This window comes from Anolis sagrei, chromosome 2 (assembly GCF_037176765.1).
Source record: "Anolis sagrei isolate rAnoSag1 chromosome 2, rAnoSag1.mat, whole genome shotgun sequence".
NCBI classification, from domain to species: Eukaryota; Metazoa; Chordata; class Lepidosauria; order Squamata; family Dactyloidae; genus Anolis; species Anolis sagrei.
Window position 1 is genome coordinate 128,719,781 of NC_090022.1, and position 21,194 is coordinate 128,740,974.

The window sequence follows — 21,194 nt, forward strand, 5'->3', positions numbered from 1 at the left end:
AACAATAGGTGTGCATTTATTCACCTTTTCAAAGTTGAGATCACGTTTCCTGGGTACATCAAGTGCTGGAAAAAGGTCTCCAATGAGTCCCATGAACACAGGCAAGTCATCTGTCACAATCTTGGGAATGTTGAAGTCACGCAATGCTCTCATGAGGACCTGGTCCTCAGCCCGACCAGGGTCTCCTCTCTTCAGGGAACCAGCTACCACAAGCACAGACTTGATAGCTCTCAATCCCCAGTCATAGTGATCCTGTGTTAGGAAGAAGGCACCATCTTACCATTGTATGCAAATGAAAGGACATGACTTAAATCAGACATGAAAAGCATGTGATAGCATAAAAGGTAAAGGATGAACTCCTTTTCTGAATAAGGGATGTGTTGGCATGGTTATTCACAGTTAACAAAACACTCTAATGCAATACCTTCCTAATGCTGTGACCATTTACTACAGTTCCTCATGTTGTGGTGATCCCAACCATAAAATTATTTTTGTTGCTACTTCATAACTGTAATTTTGCTACTGTTATGAATTGTAATGTAAATATCTGATATGTAGAATATATTTTCAATCACTGGAGCCAATTTGACACAAATACCCAATTTGAATGCAATATTCCTGCTTCTTGGCAGGGGGTTGGTCTGGATGGCCCATGAGGTCTCTTCCAACTCTTTGATTCTAAGATTCTATTCTATGATTCTATGCCCAAATTTTAATACTGGTGGGGTTGGGGAAGAATTGATTTTGTCATTTGGAAGTTCTAGTTGCTGGGATTTATAGTTAAATTACAATCAAAGAGCATTCTGAACTTCACCAACAATGGAATTGAACCAAACTTGGCACACAGAACTCTCATGACCAACAGAAAATACTGGAGGGTTTGGTGGGCATTGACTTTGAGTTTTGGAATTGTAGTTCATCTACATCTAGAGAGCACTGTGGACTCAAACAATGATAGATCTAAGACCAAACTTGGCACAAATATTCAATATGCACAAATGTGACCACTGGTGGAGTTTGAGGAAAATAAACCTTTACATTTGGGAGTTGTAGTTGCTGGGATTTATAGTTCACCTACAATCAAAGAGCATTCTGAACACCACCAACAATATAATTGGACCAAATTTCTCACACAGAACCCCCATGTCTTGAAGGGACTTGCTTGTGCAAGCCTCCCTCCAGCCTCGTACACTCTCCCTCGCCTGCACATGTGCACCATGCTGCCATGTGCTGAGCATGTCAGTTCTCCTCTCCTTGCTTGGAGTCTCAGAAACAGTCCTCCATTTGGCTGAGAGGCCAGCCAATCACAGCAAAGGAGGGCTTTTGGTGGCAGGATTCACTGGCTGTTTCCAAAAAGGAAGAGAAGTGGGGGGGGGGGGGGGAGATCTTCAGCCTTCTCTGTCAAAGGGTTCCTAAGACCATCAGAAATAAATGTTTTCTTATGGCCTTTGGTGACCCCTCTGAAACCCCCAGTGTTCCTGACCCTGAGGTTGAGAAACACTGTTCTAATGGAACTTTCAAGGGGTCTTTTGCAAACCTTTACATTATAAGTATGCAAGGGGTGATACTGAGATTTTTTTTTTCATGTCAGGAGCAACTTGAGAAACTGCAAGTCACTTCTGGTGTGAGAGAATTGGCATTGCCCAGGGAACGGCAGGAAGTTTTTTGATGTTTTACTATGAATAGTGGGAATTGGTGGCGGCGGCAACAACAGCCATGATGGGTTTATTATTCCAATAATCCAGACATGCGCTTTCTGGAGTGAATTGGATATTAGCAAGCAGTCTTGGAACAACCACACAGCATGGCGCCTTGGAGTGAATCTTTAAGGTGAATCTTTAAAACTTCTGCCAATATGCTCCTGGAAAGTCTTGGCAACTCTGAAGTATCAGGTGACAAGACAGCCCAGGGGAGCAAGGTGCAAATTACCTGCTTGGAAAGCAGCTCCTTACACAGCGTGTAGAGTGTAATGAATTTCCTAGCTAGAAGCCTGGCGTCAATGAAGCCTTCAGCAACCAGCATGATCTCACAGATCAGCTCAAAGTCAGGAACCACCATGGCACATGGCCTAAAAGAGGACGAGCGAAATAACATCCGGAGCAATTAGAAACAATAGTCAGCCTGTTCATTAGGCTGAAGTGAATATTCAGTACAAATGTCAAACAGAGTTACATTTCAAATGCTCATGCTCATAAGCTTTCTGCTTATACTTGATCGTGTCCTGCTGTGACAATTTTACATGCTATATATAATCTGTCTTGCGAATTTCCCTTTTGGCAATCCAAGTTAGTGAATGTGCTCGGCATTCTAGTATTTGTCATTTAAAGATCATCTGATTGAAAGGTAGCACACAAATCTTTAAAATACATATATGCACACATAGCTTCTTCATTTGGCTTTTTCAGTACTGATCCTAGAATTGGCATTTCCCTTTTAATACTATTTGCCAATATTTTCTTAGACTTTCTTAAAGCTGCTCAAAGAATCATATATTTGAATCCTCTCCCACATAAAGTAATTCATTCATTACTCTGATCATCTGCATATCTGCAGAATAGTACACACATGCTAGTACCTGAATAAGGCTTTCAAATTTTCAGGCAGTTCAGTTCGACCTGCGTATCCAGGATTCATCGTAATGAACATTCCAACAGTTGGTATGAGAGCAATCATCTCTCCAAGGAAATTGAAGGTCTTCTTTTTGGCTCGAATGGCATCCTGAACACATTTAACCTAAACAGTCCATAAAATAGCTTATAGCTTATTCATTTGAAGATTGGCATGAGAAATAGAATGTTTAAAAGTGTTTTAACAGAAATGTAAGTCACCTCCTTTTCATGTATTGTTTGTAGTATATGAACTCTTAGGCATTTAGGACTGGAGTGAAAAATTGGCTCTCAGCCCTTCAGGCATTTTTCTATCTGAGTTTTAATGAGTGGACTGTGACACTGCTTCGCAAAAGTCATCAGGAAAGTACCTCTCTACTTTAAACATTTTTGAATGCTTCAATTGCAAACAGAAGCAACATGAGAGCAGAAAGCATCATGTTGTTCTGAATTGGATTTGTAATTTCACATTGCCAAATCTGTTGGAAATGATAACCTTCTTCAAGCCTTCTCTAGTAATATGTTTATCTATGATCCTGTTGCTTACTGATTCCTGTATGTATGTTCTGATATGCAGCTTCCTTTACTCTATAGTTCCTGAGATCACATGACAGACAGACTGCAGACAGACTACTACAGACTACTTCAGATCTCAGATCACACACTTGCTTGCTGTTTTGCTGTAAGCAATGTCCTGGCCGGATGGCACAGAGAACTATCTCAAACATATTTGAAACTGGACTGATAAGTTTTGTACCTGTGTATGCTGAACACATGAAGGTTGTGAATAAACCGAATATCTTAAGTCTACTTGATTTTTGTCTCTTGAGTGCATGATATAAAACAAGTTGTTTTATGAGAGAATATGTATGTATATATATATATATATATATATATAGAGAGAGAGAGAGAGAGAGAGAGAGAGAGAGAGAGAGAGACTGAAAAATACTTCTGAAGCACTGCTGTTTTTTATGCACTGGGAAAACCTCTGTTTTCCTAACAGATCAGAGATGACAAGTTATTCGGTCTGACAACTGAGACCATTGCCTAGCACAATTATATCTGGTTGTATACCACAAGAGAAGATTCCACTCTAAAGGTTTTTTTGGATCTTCTCTGAAAGGTCTTGCTTTTCTAAAAAGGTTATGATCTCCAAAAGGTTTTTTTCCCCCAAAAGGTTATGAATGCCATTTTCAAAAAAAATCTGGTTGGTTTAAAACCAATTTAGGGAAGAACCCAGTTAAAAGGTGTTGAACCTCACTCAGAAGTGGATTCATAATACTGTAACACAGTCAAATTTAATTGAACATGGCATTTTTGTATTCATTACACTCACTACATAATACCCAGCCTGAGGATTTAAATCGGTACAATTCTTTACTTCCTGGCAAACTGGGCTGTGAGAAGCATTAGATCAATAGAAGGAAGGGAAAATGATGTTTGGAAACTCATGAGACAGCAATTGTTACAAATGAAACTGTTCTGTTTTGGTTTTTGAGAAATATATTCAATTCCTGGGAAAATCTGGACTTATTTTGTTTCAAATAATCACATTTCAGTAAAAAATATTCAAACAGCTCCACTACAACCATGAAGATTTTGCTGGTGGCCGCTGCAAGGGCATATTGGCTGCTATGCAGTAGAGCAGGCATAGGCAAATTTCAGTCCTCCAGGTGTTTTGGATTGCAGCTCTTCATAGACAAGAGTCGTAATCCAAAGTAGACTTCCATGAACTGAAGGAGGCAGAGGCAATGTTTTTCTGGTGCTTCAAATCTGCAGCCTCCCACAATATTTTGGTAAATTTCTGGAGGCTTACCTCACTCTTGCAAGCAAAGTGTATTCCTATTTTAAGATGAATTAGCAACCCACTTCTGTTAGCTAGAGTGTTCTGAGAGCATTGTCTTACATGATCACTTGATTCATTTGTCAAGTACTGTTTTAGTCCAAGAGAAAAAAATGAGAAGTATTTGACCACAAGGATGACAGTGCGTGTTATTATTTTTACCCTCCTCTCCCTTTTTATGGAGACAGAAAAGATCATACTAAAAAACAGTAATAAGTAGACACGTAACACTGTTAGAGACAAATATCACTTAAAAATACACAAACTGTTAAAAATATATAACATCAGTTTTTTTAAAAAGCATACATACATATTAAATCCATGATTTAAAAATCCACAATTTAAAAACCATCTGGATAAGCCTACTGAAAGAGATTGGTCTATAATGCTGTTTTAAATGCAGACAGTGTATCCATCTGTCGGATAAAGCTGAGAGCATTATTAATGCCCTTTTATTTATACACAAGAGCAGGACACATTGAGATTCTTTACCTGTACAGCAATTACTGACAGGACTTCCACTGAGATCCGATTGAATTCATCAAAACATCCCCATGCGCCTGTCTGGGACAGCCCTTTGTAGATATTTCCGCAGGACTAGAAAGGAAAGGTGTAGGTAGGTAACAATTTAGAGGAATCTTATTTCATCAGTTAATTAGCATCCTCTATGCTGTTTTCCTATAAAAATAACATGATCCAGAGAATGGCACACTGGATGGGAAAGTGAGAAAGAGAAATTGTCACAAAGAAAAAGCACTCTAGTATTTTCTTGGATGTTCTGCGTGTTATTATAAGGGCATGATTAGGTGCGTCAAGTTTTTAAAACATATTGTTTCATAGGATTTCACAGTGCCAAGTAACCTATGGAGTTCCAATATCCTAAAAGAACATGCAATGATTTCAAACTAACGATTTCCTAGTATGCACAAACCTTGGAAAGCACTCTTTGCTTCTTGACATGATGTTTTCACTTTCAAGCAATTCACAAACAAATCAGGTAAGATAGGGAAAAGTAGTCTGTTCTTGAAATGAATCAGAGATGTTGCCCACTGGGTGTTACTACTTCCAAACAAAAGTTTGCCTTATAGTATTTCAGTTGAGGCAACTAGACAAAGGGGTAGGCCCTTTTCTTGCACACCAATTTCCCAAAAGGGATTTAAATACCCTTAAAGGAGTATTTAATCTCATCTGATCTTGGAAATTAAGCAAGGTCAGCCCTTGTTGGTACTTGGATTGGAAGTGACCAATGAATCCCAGGTGCTGGAGGCTATATTTCAGAGGAAGGAACTGGCAAAACCACATCTGAATATTCCATACTTAAGAAAAACCAATAAATTCATGGGGTTGCCAGAAATCAAGAGGCTAATTGAAGGTGAACACACACACACAATTTTCTCCATAACCACTTTTTCAGGCCATTTCTCCCTCAATCAGGTATCAAGATTTGATCTTCTCCCACTGCCCTCCTATTCCTCTGTGCTCTAGTGCATATAGCTAACCACCTCATCACATTGAGAAGGGAAAGCATGGGTGACCATCCCTTTAAGGGAGAGAATACCCCGCCCCCACCTCAGACTCATATGTGGAAAATTAAGAGCTGGCAATACATTCATCTTACATTCTGTATTACTTTTTAAAAAAAAATCAGGAGAAACAACAGTATTCAAAAACCAAGAGATCCCTTGCCCTGCCTAAAATCCCTTACATTAAAGGAGTTAGACATCAGTTTCAAACAACATCTTTCCATGGGATCCTATGGTTTTGTCTCAAATCCCATAGGGTACAAGAGGCAGTGATCCAGGTTAAAATCATTGCTTTCTGTCAGATCCTATGGTTCTGCATGAAAGCCATAGGATACAACAGACTGCTGTCAGTTGAGCAATGAAACAAGATGGGAAACTTTTGATGGTTCCCATCCCACCTGTTTTTCAGTTGTAAACATGTGAGTAAAGTGTGATAAGAGGACTGAGATCTGAACATGATTGCTGGCCCATGTTCGGAGATCTCTCCTTTCAGGACATTTCTGCCTCTTTTGAACCCTGGAACATGTTGAAAAGAGGCTGAAGTGTCCTGCGACTAGGAAATTTCTCAATGTGATAAGGTGGTGAGATGGAATATCGCCTGCAAGTAACCAACTCAGTGGGGAAGGAAAAGTTAAGACATTTACAAGTTGCTTGATTTTTTCCACCCTTCAATTGTCTACTTTTATTTTACAATGACATCAGTAAATAAGGTTCTGTCAAACTGTGCTTGTTAAATTATAATTACCCATATTTCTTAAATCTCTTTCCAAAAGACAGAACATGTAATGAAGCTCAGTTAAAAGGCTCAAGACCCCAAATGTGGCATGCTTTTTATCCTAGTGGAGAGACCTTGACTTCAAAGGCTGCAGGGCCAGCTGGGAGGATGGCTTCAGTGCAGTTCTGTGCATGTCAAATTGAGCCCTGTGGAAAATTGCTTTTTTCCAACCAAGCTGTTTTCCCAGCAGATGGGGCTTTCACCCACAGTTCTGCGCAAGAGGAGATGACAGGCGACAACCTCACAGTGGGCAGTGCTATCTATGCAACGTTTCCCACAGCTGGCTATAACTATGCCACTGTGAAGAAATGTTGTTTTGGCACACAGAAGAAATATTCACACATAGGACAATGGATCAATGAGAATGAAAGAAAGGGAGGCAGCATTGTGCATAATTGCAGCTTCAGCTGAAAAGAAAGGGGCTGGTTGCAAAAAAGGACGAGAGTCAACAGCTATTACTTAAGGCACTTAAAAGATAGTGCTTTGTTAGGTAAGAAAAAGTATGGGCATTCAGTTGGGTGGAGGGGGTCATTTTGATTCTCTGCTATCTGTAATGTATTAGCTAATAACCTACTAATCTGCATTTTAAGGCAGGCCAGAGTATACTTCTTCATTTTCTTTGTGTGAGCTTCCTTCTTTACCTTGTAGTCCATTTGCTCTGAACAGTTGAAGACATACACCATGATCCCTACTGCCCTGCCCAAGTCTTTGGTGGTCTCAGTCTTCCCTGTGCCAGCAGGGCCTGCGGGAGCACCTCCCATGATCAAGTGGAGAGACTGCGTCAGGGTGATATAGCACCTGCAAAACACCCAGAGAGATGTCTGTAGTACTGCCGAATCCCCAAAAATGGCTCCTGGGCCAGGGGAAGGATGTCTCAAGGTGAGCAGCTCATACCGGTCTGTGAGTGGGGTGATCACCAGGCGTGGGGTGTTGCCAAGATACTCGTAGGAATACTGGAGCTGAGCATCACAGATGTTGGCATAGCAGTGCCCCTTTTCCTCATCCCATCGATGCCGAAGTTGAGACTGCCATGTAAAGGCCTGGGAGCTTTCCACCTGGAGTCCAAATATAAAAACATTTTCTTGACAATGGAGAATAAGCACCCTGGGATTGCTCCTTTCCCCTTAGTCTTTAAGAGCCCCCAAGATAGATAGGGTTTCTGTATTCATGGGTTAATGTTTACTGTTGTACCACTGCACCTTTTGCATTCCTGAGCAGATACCAAGTGAGTTTCCATTTTAAAAATTATACTACTTCTAAAAAGATTCAGTGATCTCTCACTGAATGGCAGATCACTCTTGCTCTTAGCACATTCCATTTTCAAATATAGAATCAAAGAGTTGGAAGAGACCTCATGGGCCATCCAGTCCAACCCCCTGCCAAGAAGCAGGAATATTGCATTCAAATCACCCCTGACAAATGGCCATCCAGCCTCTGCTTAAAAGCTTCCAAAGAAGGAGCCTCCACCACAATCCGGGGCAGAGAGTTCCACTGCTGAACGGCTCTCACAGTCAGGAAATTCTTCCTAATGTTCAGATGGAATCTCCTCTCTTGTAGTTTGAAGCCATTGTTCCGCGTCCTAGTCTCCAAGGAAGCAGAAAACAACCTTGCTCCCTCCTCCCTGTGGCTTCCTCTCATATATTTATACATGGCTATCATATCTCCTCTCAGCCTTCTTTTCTTCAGGCTAAACATGCCCAGTTCCCTAAGCCACTCCTCATAGGGCTTGTTCTCCAGACCCTTGATCATTTTAGTTGCCCTCCTCTGGACACATTCCAGCTTGTCAATATCTCTCTTGAATTGTGGTGCCCAGAATTGGACACAATATTCCAGATGTGGTCTAACCAAAGCAGAATAGAGGGGTAGCATTACTTCCTTAGATCTAGACACTATGCTCCTATTGATGCAGGCCAAAATCCCATTGGCTTTTTTTGCCGCCACATCACATTGTTGGCTCATGTTTAACTTGTTGTCCACGAGGACTATACATATATACATAGACAAAATGAAAAATGAATACAACACAATGCACTGTCAGGCACCCTTGAGGGCATAGGATACCTTTGCTGCAATCATTTTGGCAATGACATCTCGAGCATGGACATCAATGGTACAAATAGTCATGATCTTCATTCTGTCTCCTGGGGTTAAGTTTCCAATGAGTAATGTAATCAATGTGTTTAACTGGCTGATCTAGGAAAAGAGAGGAAGAAGACATGAAAGGAATGATCTTTCTAGCAATGAGATATGGGGATTTGCTTACATATAGGGGAGTGTGGTGTAGCACTTTGAGTAATGGACTAAGACTCTGGAGACCAGAGTTCAAATCCATATTTGGCCATGGAAACCAACTGTGGATTTTATCATAAAAGGGAAGCAAAGTGGCATTGATGCAAGACTGCTACCTTTGATAATGGTCCCAATTGCACAATGCCATGTGCATCGTGTTGACAATCTGCCTTCTTCCCATGATTACCATGTCCCATTACTAATGGAGAACCCATCAATAGTTGTCAGTCCTGCAAAACCCCATCAGCTACCTTGTGCAAAAGGGCTGTTCTGTTTCTGTGCTGGCATCGCAGCACTTAAGGGATGTCAGCACTTAAGCGATGTCCATGGTAGCTGTTCACACAACTACCATGGAATAACAGCTTCATGTGAAAAAGTATTTGGTGATCTTGGAAAAATCACATTCCATTTTCACAATCCTTCTCTTCCTCTCCCAGTAACTATTCCAGAGATTTTTTTGGTTTTTAGTTTACAATAATTTGGGTTTTTTAAATCAACCACTGCCAAAACTGTGAATTTGATTTAAAAATAATAACATTTGAAAAAATTATCTGTTCCTTGTTTGAAAGTGTTACTTCCTGTTTAATTGTGTGGTACTTACTTTGAAAGTAGTTGTTATATTCCAGAAACTTCATTTTAGTGTTGGCCACAAACTATTTCAAATTGGTTGAGACCCAATGAGATATTCATTGAAACACTATAGCAAAATATGCTTCAGGATGTCCCGCAAAAACAGTTTTTGCAGTTTAATAATCTTTTACCATATTTTTATGATAGAACCAATTAGGAAATGACATTTATAACCCAGGAACAAAAATTATGTTACGTAGTGTAATTTTAACAATGGAATTGTGGGAAGGTAGGATTATAAGGACATGTGGTAATATGACTGTAGGACCATGGGTTGATAATTGCCACTATTGTGTGAATAGAAAGAAGTGCAATAACAAGGTTTTTTATGGCAGTATGTATTAACTATCGCTGTTCACACAACTACCATGGAATAACAGCTTCATGTGATAAAATATTGGGTGGCCTTGGGAAAACCATCCTCCTTTTTGAGCTCCTGAGGGGAATGTGGCAAACCCCCTATGAACTTACTTTTCTTACCAAGAAATCCCATGACAGATTCATCTTAGGATCTTCATAAGTCTGAAACGACTTTGAGGCACGCAACACCTTTACATGCATATTTTTATTTGTGCACAAAGTGGAATCACATTCAATGGCAGGTTAAGTCAACCCTAAGCCCTGACCAGGGGAAACAAACTGTCCAGTTGAATAATCTGACATTGCGTAGAACAGAGAACGGAAATTTGAACACAGAAAATAGTGTACCTGTTTCTTATTGTAATCTTTTATTGCATTTTCATAGCCTTCTTCCAGTCGTGAAAAGGCAATGCCAACTTCTGTCGTCCACCAGATTTGCGTACACGTTAAAGCAATCTGAAAGAACAGCCAAAGAGTTCTATGAAACACAGACGCCAAAACCATCCATAGGCATTGCAGTTTGAACTATAAAAATATGGAATGTGTTATCTTGGCTGCTTCTGGCTCTGATCCTCTATCAGAAGTGAAACTTCTTTTTCCTCTCCCTCTTTTTGTTTACACTTGACAAACTAAGAAAAATACAATTTCCATTTCGATTTTTTTTCTCTGCTTACCTGTGCGGGATAATCAAATAGCCACTGCTCTCTTGGCTTTTCCTCATAAGTCACTACAGCTTCAGAAATTTCTTTGCGTAACGTACTCTGCATTCTCTCCAGCAATCGGTTTAACCAAATCTCCACCTAGAAGCAATTTCCCCATAAATGCTGAAATGCTACATCAAATATTGAAAATGGACAATTATTATTAAAAGGTTGTATGGACTGGAGAACAATCTTCTACTGTAGATATTATGGTGATATCAGGAATCTTTCTCCTCACTTCTATATTGGAGACTCCAGTTCTAGTGATCAGTCCTCAGCTGAGTTAGACTTTTTGAAAAAAGATTTGGTGCAGTACCTAGTAATGCTTACAAATGTAGATCTGGCTTTTATAGGATTCAATCACTGCTGGAATGCATCCCTCTCTCATCACTGCAGTTGCTGTTATAAAGCCCTCTGTGACCAAATAACAGAGTCCCCTATACATTTATGGAAGCTGTAGTAAAATTGTTATGAATTCTTGTGACCTGGCTTATGGCAGGAACAGTGGGCACTGTTTTGGTACTGATGGTGGGCTGCCAAAATGGGCTTCATGTTTCTCACATCTCACCTACGCAGATGACATTAAATCGCCCCTTTTCTATTTATTCGTGTTCAGTATATACTGCTTCTCAGAGAACAGAAACTGCCCTCGAAGGGAGTCTGCTTGGGCCATATTTGGAATCTTTTGGGAGTAAGAGCAGGGAAATTTGTTTCTGTGGTGAGTGTTGTTTGAAATATGGTTGAGGAGAGAGGCCTTCTCAGTGGCTACATGATGCAATGCCATAAGGAAACACAGGTAGTTTTAGCAATCCCTTGGTGATCATGCAAATCAACGCATGGGATCAATGTCAAATTTAAAATGGAATCCTACTAACCTGTCCAGATAGGTCACATTCCTTGTCAAAATCAACATACTCATCTTCTTTGCTGTACATTCCCAAGCCAATCTTGAGAGGCTGCCCACTTGCATCTAATTTGAATTTCAGCTTGGCCATACTGTCAAATAACTTGGCCAAGTGGCGGGACACCTTCAAGATAAAGTACAGAGTGTTGAGGCACAAAATATATAGAAAGATGGAGATGATGATAAAGATGGGGTAAATGAAATAAGACAAACAATAGAGGGAAGTTTGAGGAGAATAGGCACAGAACAAACTGAAATCTCCAAACTATCTAGATAAGAAAGGATGTCTCTTATATATTACAGACTGTTGGCCCCCCTCTTCCATCACTGCCTTCTCTAACTGACAATGACATTCGAAAGTCTCAGACAGAGAAAAGTATTTCTCATTCCTGAAGTCCCTAACGCTTCTTCTTAAACCATCAAAGGCAGAATATGTACGCTCCACTGGTATACACCTAGTGCTTCGGTTAAACCAAGCAAACTTCAGCCCTCCAAGTGTTGTCGACTTCAATTCCCAGAAATCCCAACCAGCTTATCAGCTGTTAGGAATTGTGGGAATTAAAGTTCTAAATACCCAGAAGGCTGAAGTTTTCCCATGCCTGAGTCAGGCAGTTTTATACTCAAGACTTGAGTTTATTTTCTAGGATCATGTCAGAAATGAGGCACAATATCATTTTTTCTTTACGCACTACACTACATGAGAATAAGAATTACCTTAAAAGGGACAATACATTTTTAAAATAAATACTAAAATTGACATGTACCATATATTTACCTGATGTTTTGAAGAATGGAGAGAAAGAGAGAAGGAAGGAGGGAGGAAGTGACATCAGTCCAGAGGAGTTTGGCAGGCCTGGGCCAATCTCCTGCCTCATCACCCGACACTTTCCTGTAGTTATGGAAAGTCCTAGTCTTTCATCCTGGAAGACTAGCCATCCCTATACCATTGTTTATGGTTTCCCTTTTTAAGTGCCAATCAATGCCATATATATAATATTTATATTTTCAATTTGTCTGAGATTTTTGTCTTGGACAAACTACTTAGCTGAGTTATTCTTTTCCAAAGAAAGCCTAAAGTCCATGTGCCCAATTTCTATTACAAGTATGCCAAAGTAACCTAGGTTCTTTCTTCCATGCATAACCTACCTCGACTGGGTCATTGCCATTGGACAAAATATCCAGCAGGTCAGCAGAGGACACAAAGTAAAACCTGGGGAAAGCCAGCCTCTTTGTTTCCAGATATTCAGCCAAAGCCTTTTCACAGAGTGCCAAACTAAAAGGCAAAATGCAGGAGAGAGTGGAAACAGTGGAGTGCCCGTTCTCAGAAAAGCTATAGTATTATGACAATTAAAGGGGAATCATAGAATCACAGAATCATAGTTGGAAGAGACCTCATGGGCCATCCAATCCAACTCCCTGCCAAGAAGCAGGAATATTGCATTCAAAGCACCCCTGACAGATAGCCATCCAGCCTCTGTTTAAAAGCCTCCAAAGAAGGAGCCTCCACCACACAATCGTACTGCTATAAATATATAGTACATCTTTGTCTTTGTTATCCACGTGTGGAGAATGAGAGTCAAAAGACAAAGCCTCCAAATAAAGCAGAGACTCTCCTGTTCAGAGTGTTGCTCTCCAGCTGAACAATTATAGGGTGGGTGAGGGGCAGATACAACTATACTTTACTTGTGTTAATTACTTTGACTAGATTACTTTAACTGGATATATCCTAAGGATAGCTTATAGCATCAATTTATGATTTCCCCGTATGAATGAGCTGCCACAAATTACTATGATAATCAGAGAAGGCTCATAACCATGCAAATATAATGCCCCACTACTACTGCTGCTGCTACTACTACTAATCCTCCTCCTCTTAAGCATCTTCATTATAATCACTATCACTATACAGTAGAGTCTTGCTTATCCAACATAAATGGGCTGGAAGAATGCTGGATAAGCGAACATGTTGGATAATAAGGAGGGATTAAGGAAAAGCCTATTAAATGTCAAATTACTCTATGATTTTACAAATTAAGCACCAAAACATCATGTTTTACAACGAATCAACAGAAAAAGCAGTTCAATATGTGGTAATGTTATGTAGTGATTACTGTATTTACGAATTTAGCACCAAAACATCGCAATGTATTGAAACAGCTGCGCATCCCGGCAGAAGGCAGATTGTGTTGGATAATACAAAATGTTGGATGAGTGAAGGTTGGATAAGCGAGACTCTACTGTATTTATTTACAGCCTGCCTTTTCCCCAAATGGGGATTCAAGTATGTTACAAATGAAAGCAAATACAATATTCATATGTTTGCCATAGGCTGAAGTCAAATTAACAGCAGTTAACAACAACCACCTTTTTACACTTCGGTAATATTAAGGTTAGGAAATGCCATCTTCCTGACCTTTGCTGCAAGGCCTCCAACTTGTCATAGAGACCTGGTTTATTTGTTGCTTCAACCACATTGGGAGTTTTTACTGCATCAGCCATTAATTTCTGTTAAGAGAAGAAAATGGATTTGTCATCCTTTCAGGTGATTTTCTCTACAGGTTGTAATTCAGTAAAAAGGTGGGGGAGGGGGATTATCACCTTAAATTCTTTGTCAATAGAATCAAAACGCCTTGAGTCTTCAGGAAGCTGATTCCGTATGTCTTCGGACCCAATGAAAATGCTTTCCAGATGGCTCCAGGTTCTCTGGACTTCAAACCAGATGGATATCACAGAATCAGCTGTGGATAGCTTCTGCTGCCAGCTGGAGACTTCGTGAAGGAAGTGAGATAAATATTTAGAAGTCATCAAATTCTGGAGCTGCACCTGGTTTTCTTCAAGAGTCTCTACAAGGACTTCATCAGACTTCAGCATCATGGTTCCAGTTCGATGGTGGGGCTCATGTTCAAACTGCATGGTAGACCAGGTACTATCAAGAGCTTTCAACACCTAGAAATTAAAGAAAGAGCAACATAGAAGAAGCAGAACACAAATCAGATCATCCTTAGGTATAGAATCTGCCAATCTGTTTTGTCTGGTTTTGCAAGTGTTGCCGTTCTGTTTGGGGGGCTCTCAGGCTAGCCCACTGGTATGGTTTCCTGCCTTTGTCAGTGAATTGTGTGTGTGTGTGTGGGGGGGTACCTGTGAGATTATTTGTTCCCAATATAGGAAGCAATTTTTTTAAGGATTGCGAGAAATAAATACAAAAGTTGCAACTTGAGAATGCGGTATGTGATAGAAAAGTAACTGATAAGCAAAAAATGCAACGTGGCAAAAACAGTACCTTTTCCATTCCTGATTCTTTCACTGCCTTGTCCACGATGCTGCGAACTTCATCCTCAAATTTGTGAAGATTCAACTGAAGAAGGTCTGCGAGTGTTGTTTCTTCAGACATGGTAAATTTCACCTAATACAGAAAGAAAGACTGTTAGGCCAGACAACGCTTTCCTTGTCAAATGGCATCAAGCATCTAGATTGCTTTCTATTATCACACCTGTTGCCTTTGTCCTCACACAAGACAGGAAGCACACATGTGCATGAAGGAGACACTCACAGAACAAGAAATAAAATTCAGTTTTTAGAAGTCCATTATATAGCTGTCACAGATCAACGGAACATGAAATAAAGCTTAGTTATCTCTGGTTCATCAGAGGCCAGTGTACATATATGAGCTTCTGTTAATGAAGATATGGAATAACAGTGTTAGAAGGACTGAAGATTAAACTGGCCAACCCAATACTGTCTTCATTCTGTATCTCAGTTTGGGCTGGTGGGTCACACAAGGAAGCATACAGAGGACTTGTGATGCTGAGAGCTGGCATAGATCTATTTTTCCAAGATGTCTGAGCACACATGGTTTGGATGAGGAATATGTATACAGTAGAAAAATTTATTACATACAAAGGACCTCAAGAATTTTTAAAGGAATAATAAATAGAAGCACTCCTTGTAGCCTATATAATATACCTGTGTGGCTTCCATGAGTTCTTTCCAATGTCTGTCACGGATAGCAGGATTCTGGAGCTCACTCACAGCTCGGAGGGATGTGATCATGTTTTTCACGGTGTTATCCAGTCCCACAAAAGCATCCCATGCTCTCATTTCCTTGTCTAACGCTCTCACATCTTTAGCAAATTTCTTGCAGTCAAGATCCATCTGCTCAACATTAATTTCCTTCCATTTGGTTGTCTTCCAGTCATTAATGCTTTCATTAACCTGAATTAGAATACACACATATATATGCTTTTCCTGTTCACTTTGGCTTTTGGTAACCCTATAGCTAACAGTTTAAAAAACATTTGAACACCTTTTTTGAAATTTTAATCTGCCTTTATTAATGTTTTGTGTATCCTTTGGTGTTCATTTTACATCTCAGTCTCTCTCTCTGTGTATATCTGTGTAGACAAGTAGATAGATACTTTTATATTTGTATTTTAGTATTATATTCTTTTATTATTTTGTACATCCCTTTAACAGACATTTTAAGTCTTGAAAGGTGGTTTAGAAATCTGTTGAAGGCAAGAAATGCAAAGAAGTGACACATAGCATTTTGGTTGTAGGATAGTGGTCATAAAATTCTGATGCCTAGCAATCCTGTGATTCACCTTTCCCTTGTTACTCCAATTATTTCTTTGCTGGATTAGGTTGTTGGATCTCAGGGTGTCCCCTTTAGTGTGGACTTGCAGTTATATTATTGCGTAGCTTATTCAGTTTTTTCATAGTCTGGTTCCAGTTCAGGGTTGGGTCCATCTACACTGTAGGATTAAAGCAGTTTGACACCACTTTAACTGCCATGGTTCAATGCTATGGCAAAACGGGAGTTGCAGTTTTACAAAGTATTTAAGCTTTTCTCCCAAATAGTATTAGTATGTCACCAAACTACAACTCCCAGGATTCTATAATTGAGCCATGGCAGTTAAAGTGATGTTGAACTGCATTATTTCTACAGTATAGATGCATCTTTACTAGACAGCTAGAGACTGCTTTAAAACAACAAGAATCAATTTATTGAACACAATGGAAAATATGTTAAATTCCAGTGACCAATTTAGGCTTCCCTGAAACCATGGTGGTCTCCCTTCTTATTCAAACATAAAACTCTGTCTCTATAAGCTTAAACCTCACAGTTCCAACTGTCTGTATGAAATCCACATTCTGGCTGTATGAAATCCACACCTTGACCAAATTGTCTGAGGCAATCTCTGCCTTCTGACCTATTCTGTCACCATCCACAGTCCTGCTTCACAGTTTCCTTAGTTGCGATTGGATGCCTTGAAGACCAACTGTATGGGGATTGGTCCTCCGGGCTATCCAGAGAATGAGGTTGGGATTCATCATGCATAAATCAGCAAGGTGGGAGATCTGCTATCCAGCATTGGCTTCCTAGAGAGAAACCACGGCTCCCAGATGCTTAGCCAGCTCAAAGCTCCCCCAGTCCCCTTTTCTGTCTACTTGTCCTAATTTCTCTCAAATACATCTGTCCAACACTGAGGGCTGATCCCATGCCCTTGCAGTTGCATTGCCCATCCCAAAGGTCATTCAACAGCCAACAAAGCAAGGATGGGATCCTGTGGCCGTCCAGTTAGACTCCAGGCACCGTCTGCTCCAACTAACATAGCTAGTGGTCAGTGATGATGGGAGATGTCACCCAGACATCTGGAGGAACACAGTTTGCACACTCCTATGCTATAATAAACATTCATAGTCTTTTATCAAAGTATGAATTCTAACCAGGCTACACTTCCAAACAAAATCATGGTTTGTTGGAGTTGATTGGGGAATAGTTTCTTAATATTCACACTTTGATTTACTGAACCAATAGATTTAGAAGACTGAATTATTTTTAACTGCATTCCATAATGTGATGCCAAAATCTGGGATTCTGACCTCAATATTTTTCACCTCTTTGTGGTAGAAGTCCAACTTTCAGGAACAAGTACTACAGCTCTATGTAGATTTTCCTATAAATGACAGGTTTCGCTTCTTACCAAAACAATCATATCCCAGAGCTCCTTGAGCAAACGGACTTCCTTATGGCATGCTTTCAGCTGCTTGTAATCTGGAACAGATACTTCAAACAAGCCTGCTGACTTGGAGAGGGCTGCCATCTCTTTTTCCATAGCAGTAATCATCTTTTGTTGCTAGAGACAGAAAATGAAAAGGCATTAGCTAATGTTCTTGGCTCAGCTAAATGCAGATGTTACGCTGGCGGTGATGGTGGATTGTCTACTTTGCCTATATACTTTCTCAACATATATTGGTAGTGTAATGTAACTTGTGGTGATGTCAATGGACAGAGGACAAATACAGACAGAAGAGCAATAGAGGAGGAGTGTTGAAGCGTGCTTCTCTGGCAGTTCCCCTGCAAGACAGATTAGCTTCCACACCACTGAAGGCTGCACAGAGGCACGGATGGTAGAACATGCCCTAATTGTGACCATACCCTCATTCAACCATGCACTGGAAAATCACTTAAAAAAACTATTTTGCTACAATACTAAACTCATGCTTATTGTTTTGTAGAAGCCAACAACATACTAAATAAAAACTTCCATCTCTTAAGCAAATTACCTTATTTAGGGATTTATAGGGCTCTGGGTCAACAAAAGTGAAAGGTGCATCCATTCTGAATTTTTCCCTGAATTCATGTTGTTTCATCTAGGAAGAAAAATAAAAGAGAGTAGTTTGATTAAGCAAAACCATATAATATCTGGAAGCCAAGAACTGACCTCTGGAAATTAAACAAGAAAACTCTGGATGGTGTTGTAGGGAACATGAACAAAGTGGAACTATGGTAAGGGTTCCTTGTGGTCCAACGCTCTCTAAACCAGAGCTTTCTAAACTATGTCTGTCAACTGCTTTGGGTAGGTATGTTGAGTGAATGTAATGGGAAATGACAAAAATCTTGGAAACTTATATTATCTTACCAATCATACATTTAGAAATCTCTATATGAAAGGTTTTCATGAGATATGTTGTCACTCCAAATATTTCATTATTACAATTTATGTACATGCACATATCTTTTATAAGGGGTTGGCTGATGCAATAAGTTAAACCCTTGAGCTGGCAGGACTGTTGACCGAAAGCTCAATGGTTCAAATCTGGTGAGCAGGGTGAGCTCCTGTTTGTCAGCTCCAGCTTCTCATGCAGAGACACGAGAGAAGCCTCAAACAGGATGGTAACACATCAGGGCATCCCCTGGGCAACATCCTTACAGATGGCTAATTCTCTCAGACCAGAAACAACTTACAGTTTCTCAAGGGTACTTACTTGTTGTTATACTCTAGAAATTATGTTTCTGTGGCTTCCACAAACTATGTAGAATTGGTTGAGACTCTATGAGATATTCATTGGGGAAAAAAACCTATAATGAAATGTGCTGCAGGATGTCCCGCAAAAGTAAAGTTTTTGCAGTTCAATAAACTTTTTCCATGTTTTTATTATACAACCAGTTAGGAAATGACATATACAATCCCAGAGCAAAAATTGTGTTACATAGTCCTATTAGTGAATCCACACAACACAACTAAAGCAGCTTGATACCACTTTATCTGCTGTTGCTACATCTCATGGAATCCTGGGTTTTTTTAGTTTGGCAAAGCTACACAAATTACTCTGCTAGAAAATTTTCTTTCCTCTCAGCATGGAAGTTGGATAGAGGAAATAGTTAAGCACAAAAGGTACCTCAAAGTGCTGGCATTTCTTTCGGATAATTGTAACTTCATTGGCTTGAAGAGGAGCAACGTTCTGTTTGACTTGAAATGACAGCTTTTTAGTGTTATTCCATTGCTCTGGCAATTCCTAAAAGCAAGCAGAAGAGACCTCTCAAAATATTTTGTTTGCACTGTTGGGAAAGGGATGGTTATTCAATAAAACCAACAAAAGTAGACCTAAGCTTCATTAGTGGATGAAGAGGTCATATATGACCTGAGAGAGTTCTGTGGTCATCTACACATTGTTTAGACCAGATACATGCCTGGATGGAGACTTTCTTAAAGGCTGTACCTTGTTCCTCCACCAAGCATACATGAACATATTAGAAAAGCAAATGAATCCTTAATAATGTTTGTCTTCTACAAAATAAAACAAAAAGAAACAAACGATGCCACTTTTGAAAAACTAAAATTAAAATCACCTATATACAAATATCTCCAGTGAAAACATCCAGTAACTTACGTGCAACTGCGTATGGATCTCTTCAGGCATTTCTTCCCCATAGAGTTTGAGCAACTCAATAGTCTGCTTTAGGGGCTCAAACATATTGTCAGTCGCTACCTGTCTCTCTTTGACCCGCATCAAGTGCCCCATCACTTCTACAAGTCCATCATAGTCACCTTCTTTCACTGGCTTAGTCAAGCCTGCATTGACTTCTTTCATGAAAGCAGCCAGACCCTGAAGGCTGTAGTAAGGAAAACAGAAAGAAATGTGGGCATTAGCTCCAGAAGGGTAGCTGTGCTTCTGTGTTGCAATAAAAAATAAAATACGAATCTTCTGTTTTCTTGAAGATTAACTAACTTATGAAGGAATATATAGTGTATGTATGTGTATGTACATACACGCGCGCACACTTTCTGTGAATTGTGACAATTATTTTGAGATGAGTGACTCCCTTACAAACTTTGAGGAGCAGAATTTGCAGAAGGCTCCTTGAATCTTAATGCAAGCTGAAGAGAGAATAAGAAAAAGCCAACAGTTGCTGAAAATGGTTTAGTATATCAATTCTTCAATTCAGAAATCCAGATAAAATAAGATCCTTTAACTGTGATGATATAACACTTCATTTTATGTCTCTCAGAGGTTTCACTTCTTTTCATAATCCTAGATTTTTGAATAATTCAAAACTGTTAGGAAGTATTTCTTCACTTAGTGAAAAGATAAGTCTTGTTATGTTATACTCTTATGCCTTTTGAGACCTGACAATGAGTACTGATGTGATATATAGATATAGATATATGCTTTGTATCTAGTGATTATAACTGATCACCACTGTAGCATTATAACATATGTTGGAAACCGCCTATCTTACCTGGTAGTGACATGGTCAATAAGGTGCTGCTTAAACATTAGGCTCCAACGCTTGATGGTATTTAGTAATGCCTGCTTGAAGGGACGGCAATCACTTTGCAACCAACCATTGAACACTTTGCTGTTATCAAACTTAGAAACTTCCTCATAGAGCTTCTCATAAGTGTCAATCTACAGAGGCACAAAAAACCATGGCACAATAGGACAGGGTAAACTAGCAAAGAAGTATTTCTACATGTCCATCAGAAATCAGAATTAATCAATTGCAAATAACTAGTTACTTATACTGTAATTACTCTCCTCCAAACCTTAAAGTATATAATATCACAATTGGAATTAAGAAGCAACAACAACAACAACTTCTTTTGTAATACAAGATTAAAAATTACTTTAATACATATGGAATTCATTCCATGATAACAAGTTATCAAGCTCATGAGTTTTGAGGGGTTACAGATATGGATTAGGTATCTGTGCTGTGGACTACAGAAAGCCAGTCATAGTTCAGCCACACTGGGAACAGGGCCTTGAAGGACTGG

The 21,194-nt window shown here is 39.6% G+C and overlaps 1 protein-coding gene across 1 annotated transcript in view; it reads right to left on the bottom strand.

Annotated features, from left to right (window-relative positions):
* The window catches only part of DNAH17 (dynein axonemal heavy chain 17), a 111,822-nt gene that overhangs the window by 69,238 nt on the left and 21,390 nt on the right, over positions 1–21,194 (bottom strand). Inside the window, exons 20-39 of the mRNA XM_060759821.2 lie at positions 20,657–20,826; positions 19,807–20,029; positions 19,315–19,431; positions 18,199–18,285; positions 17,616–17,768; positions 15,595–15,843; positions 14,912–15,034; positions 14,230–14,577; positions 14,045–14,136; positions 12,778–12,904; positions 11,603–11,755; positions 10,701–10,826; positions 10,375–10,482; positions 8,809–8,940; positions 7,642–7,802; positions 7,389–7,545; positions 4,942–5,046; positions 2,576–2,733; positions 1,930–2,068; positions 25–252 (exon numbers count right to left, since the gene is read on the bottom strand). Of these exons, the coding sequence (XP_060615804.2) occupies positions 25–252; positions 1,930–2,068; positions 2,576–2,733; positions 4,942–5,046; positions 7,389–7,545; positions 7,642–7,802; positions 8,809–8,940; positions 10,375–10,482; positions 10,701–10,826; positions 11,603–11,755; positions 12,778–12,904; positions 14,045–14,136; positions 14,230–14,577; positions 14,912–15,034; positions 15,595–15,843; positions 17,616–17,768; positions 18,199–18,285; positions 19,315–19,431; positions 19,807–20,029; positions 20,657–20,826 (3,156 nt within the window). The remainder of the gene's footprint in view (positions 1–24; positions 253–1,929; positions 2,069–2,575; positions 2,734–4,941; positions 5,047–7,388; positions 7,546–7,641; positions 7,803–8,808; positions 8,941–10,374; positions 10,483–10,700; positions 10,827–11,602; positions 11,756–12,777; positions 12,905–14,044; positions 14,137–14,229; positions 14,578–14,911; positions 15,035–15,594; positions 15,844–17,615; positions 17,769–18,198; positions 18,286–19,314; positions 19,432–19,806; positions 20,030–20,656; positions 20,827–21,194) is intronic.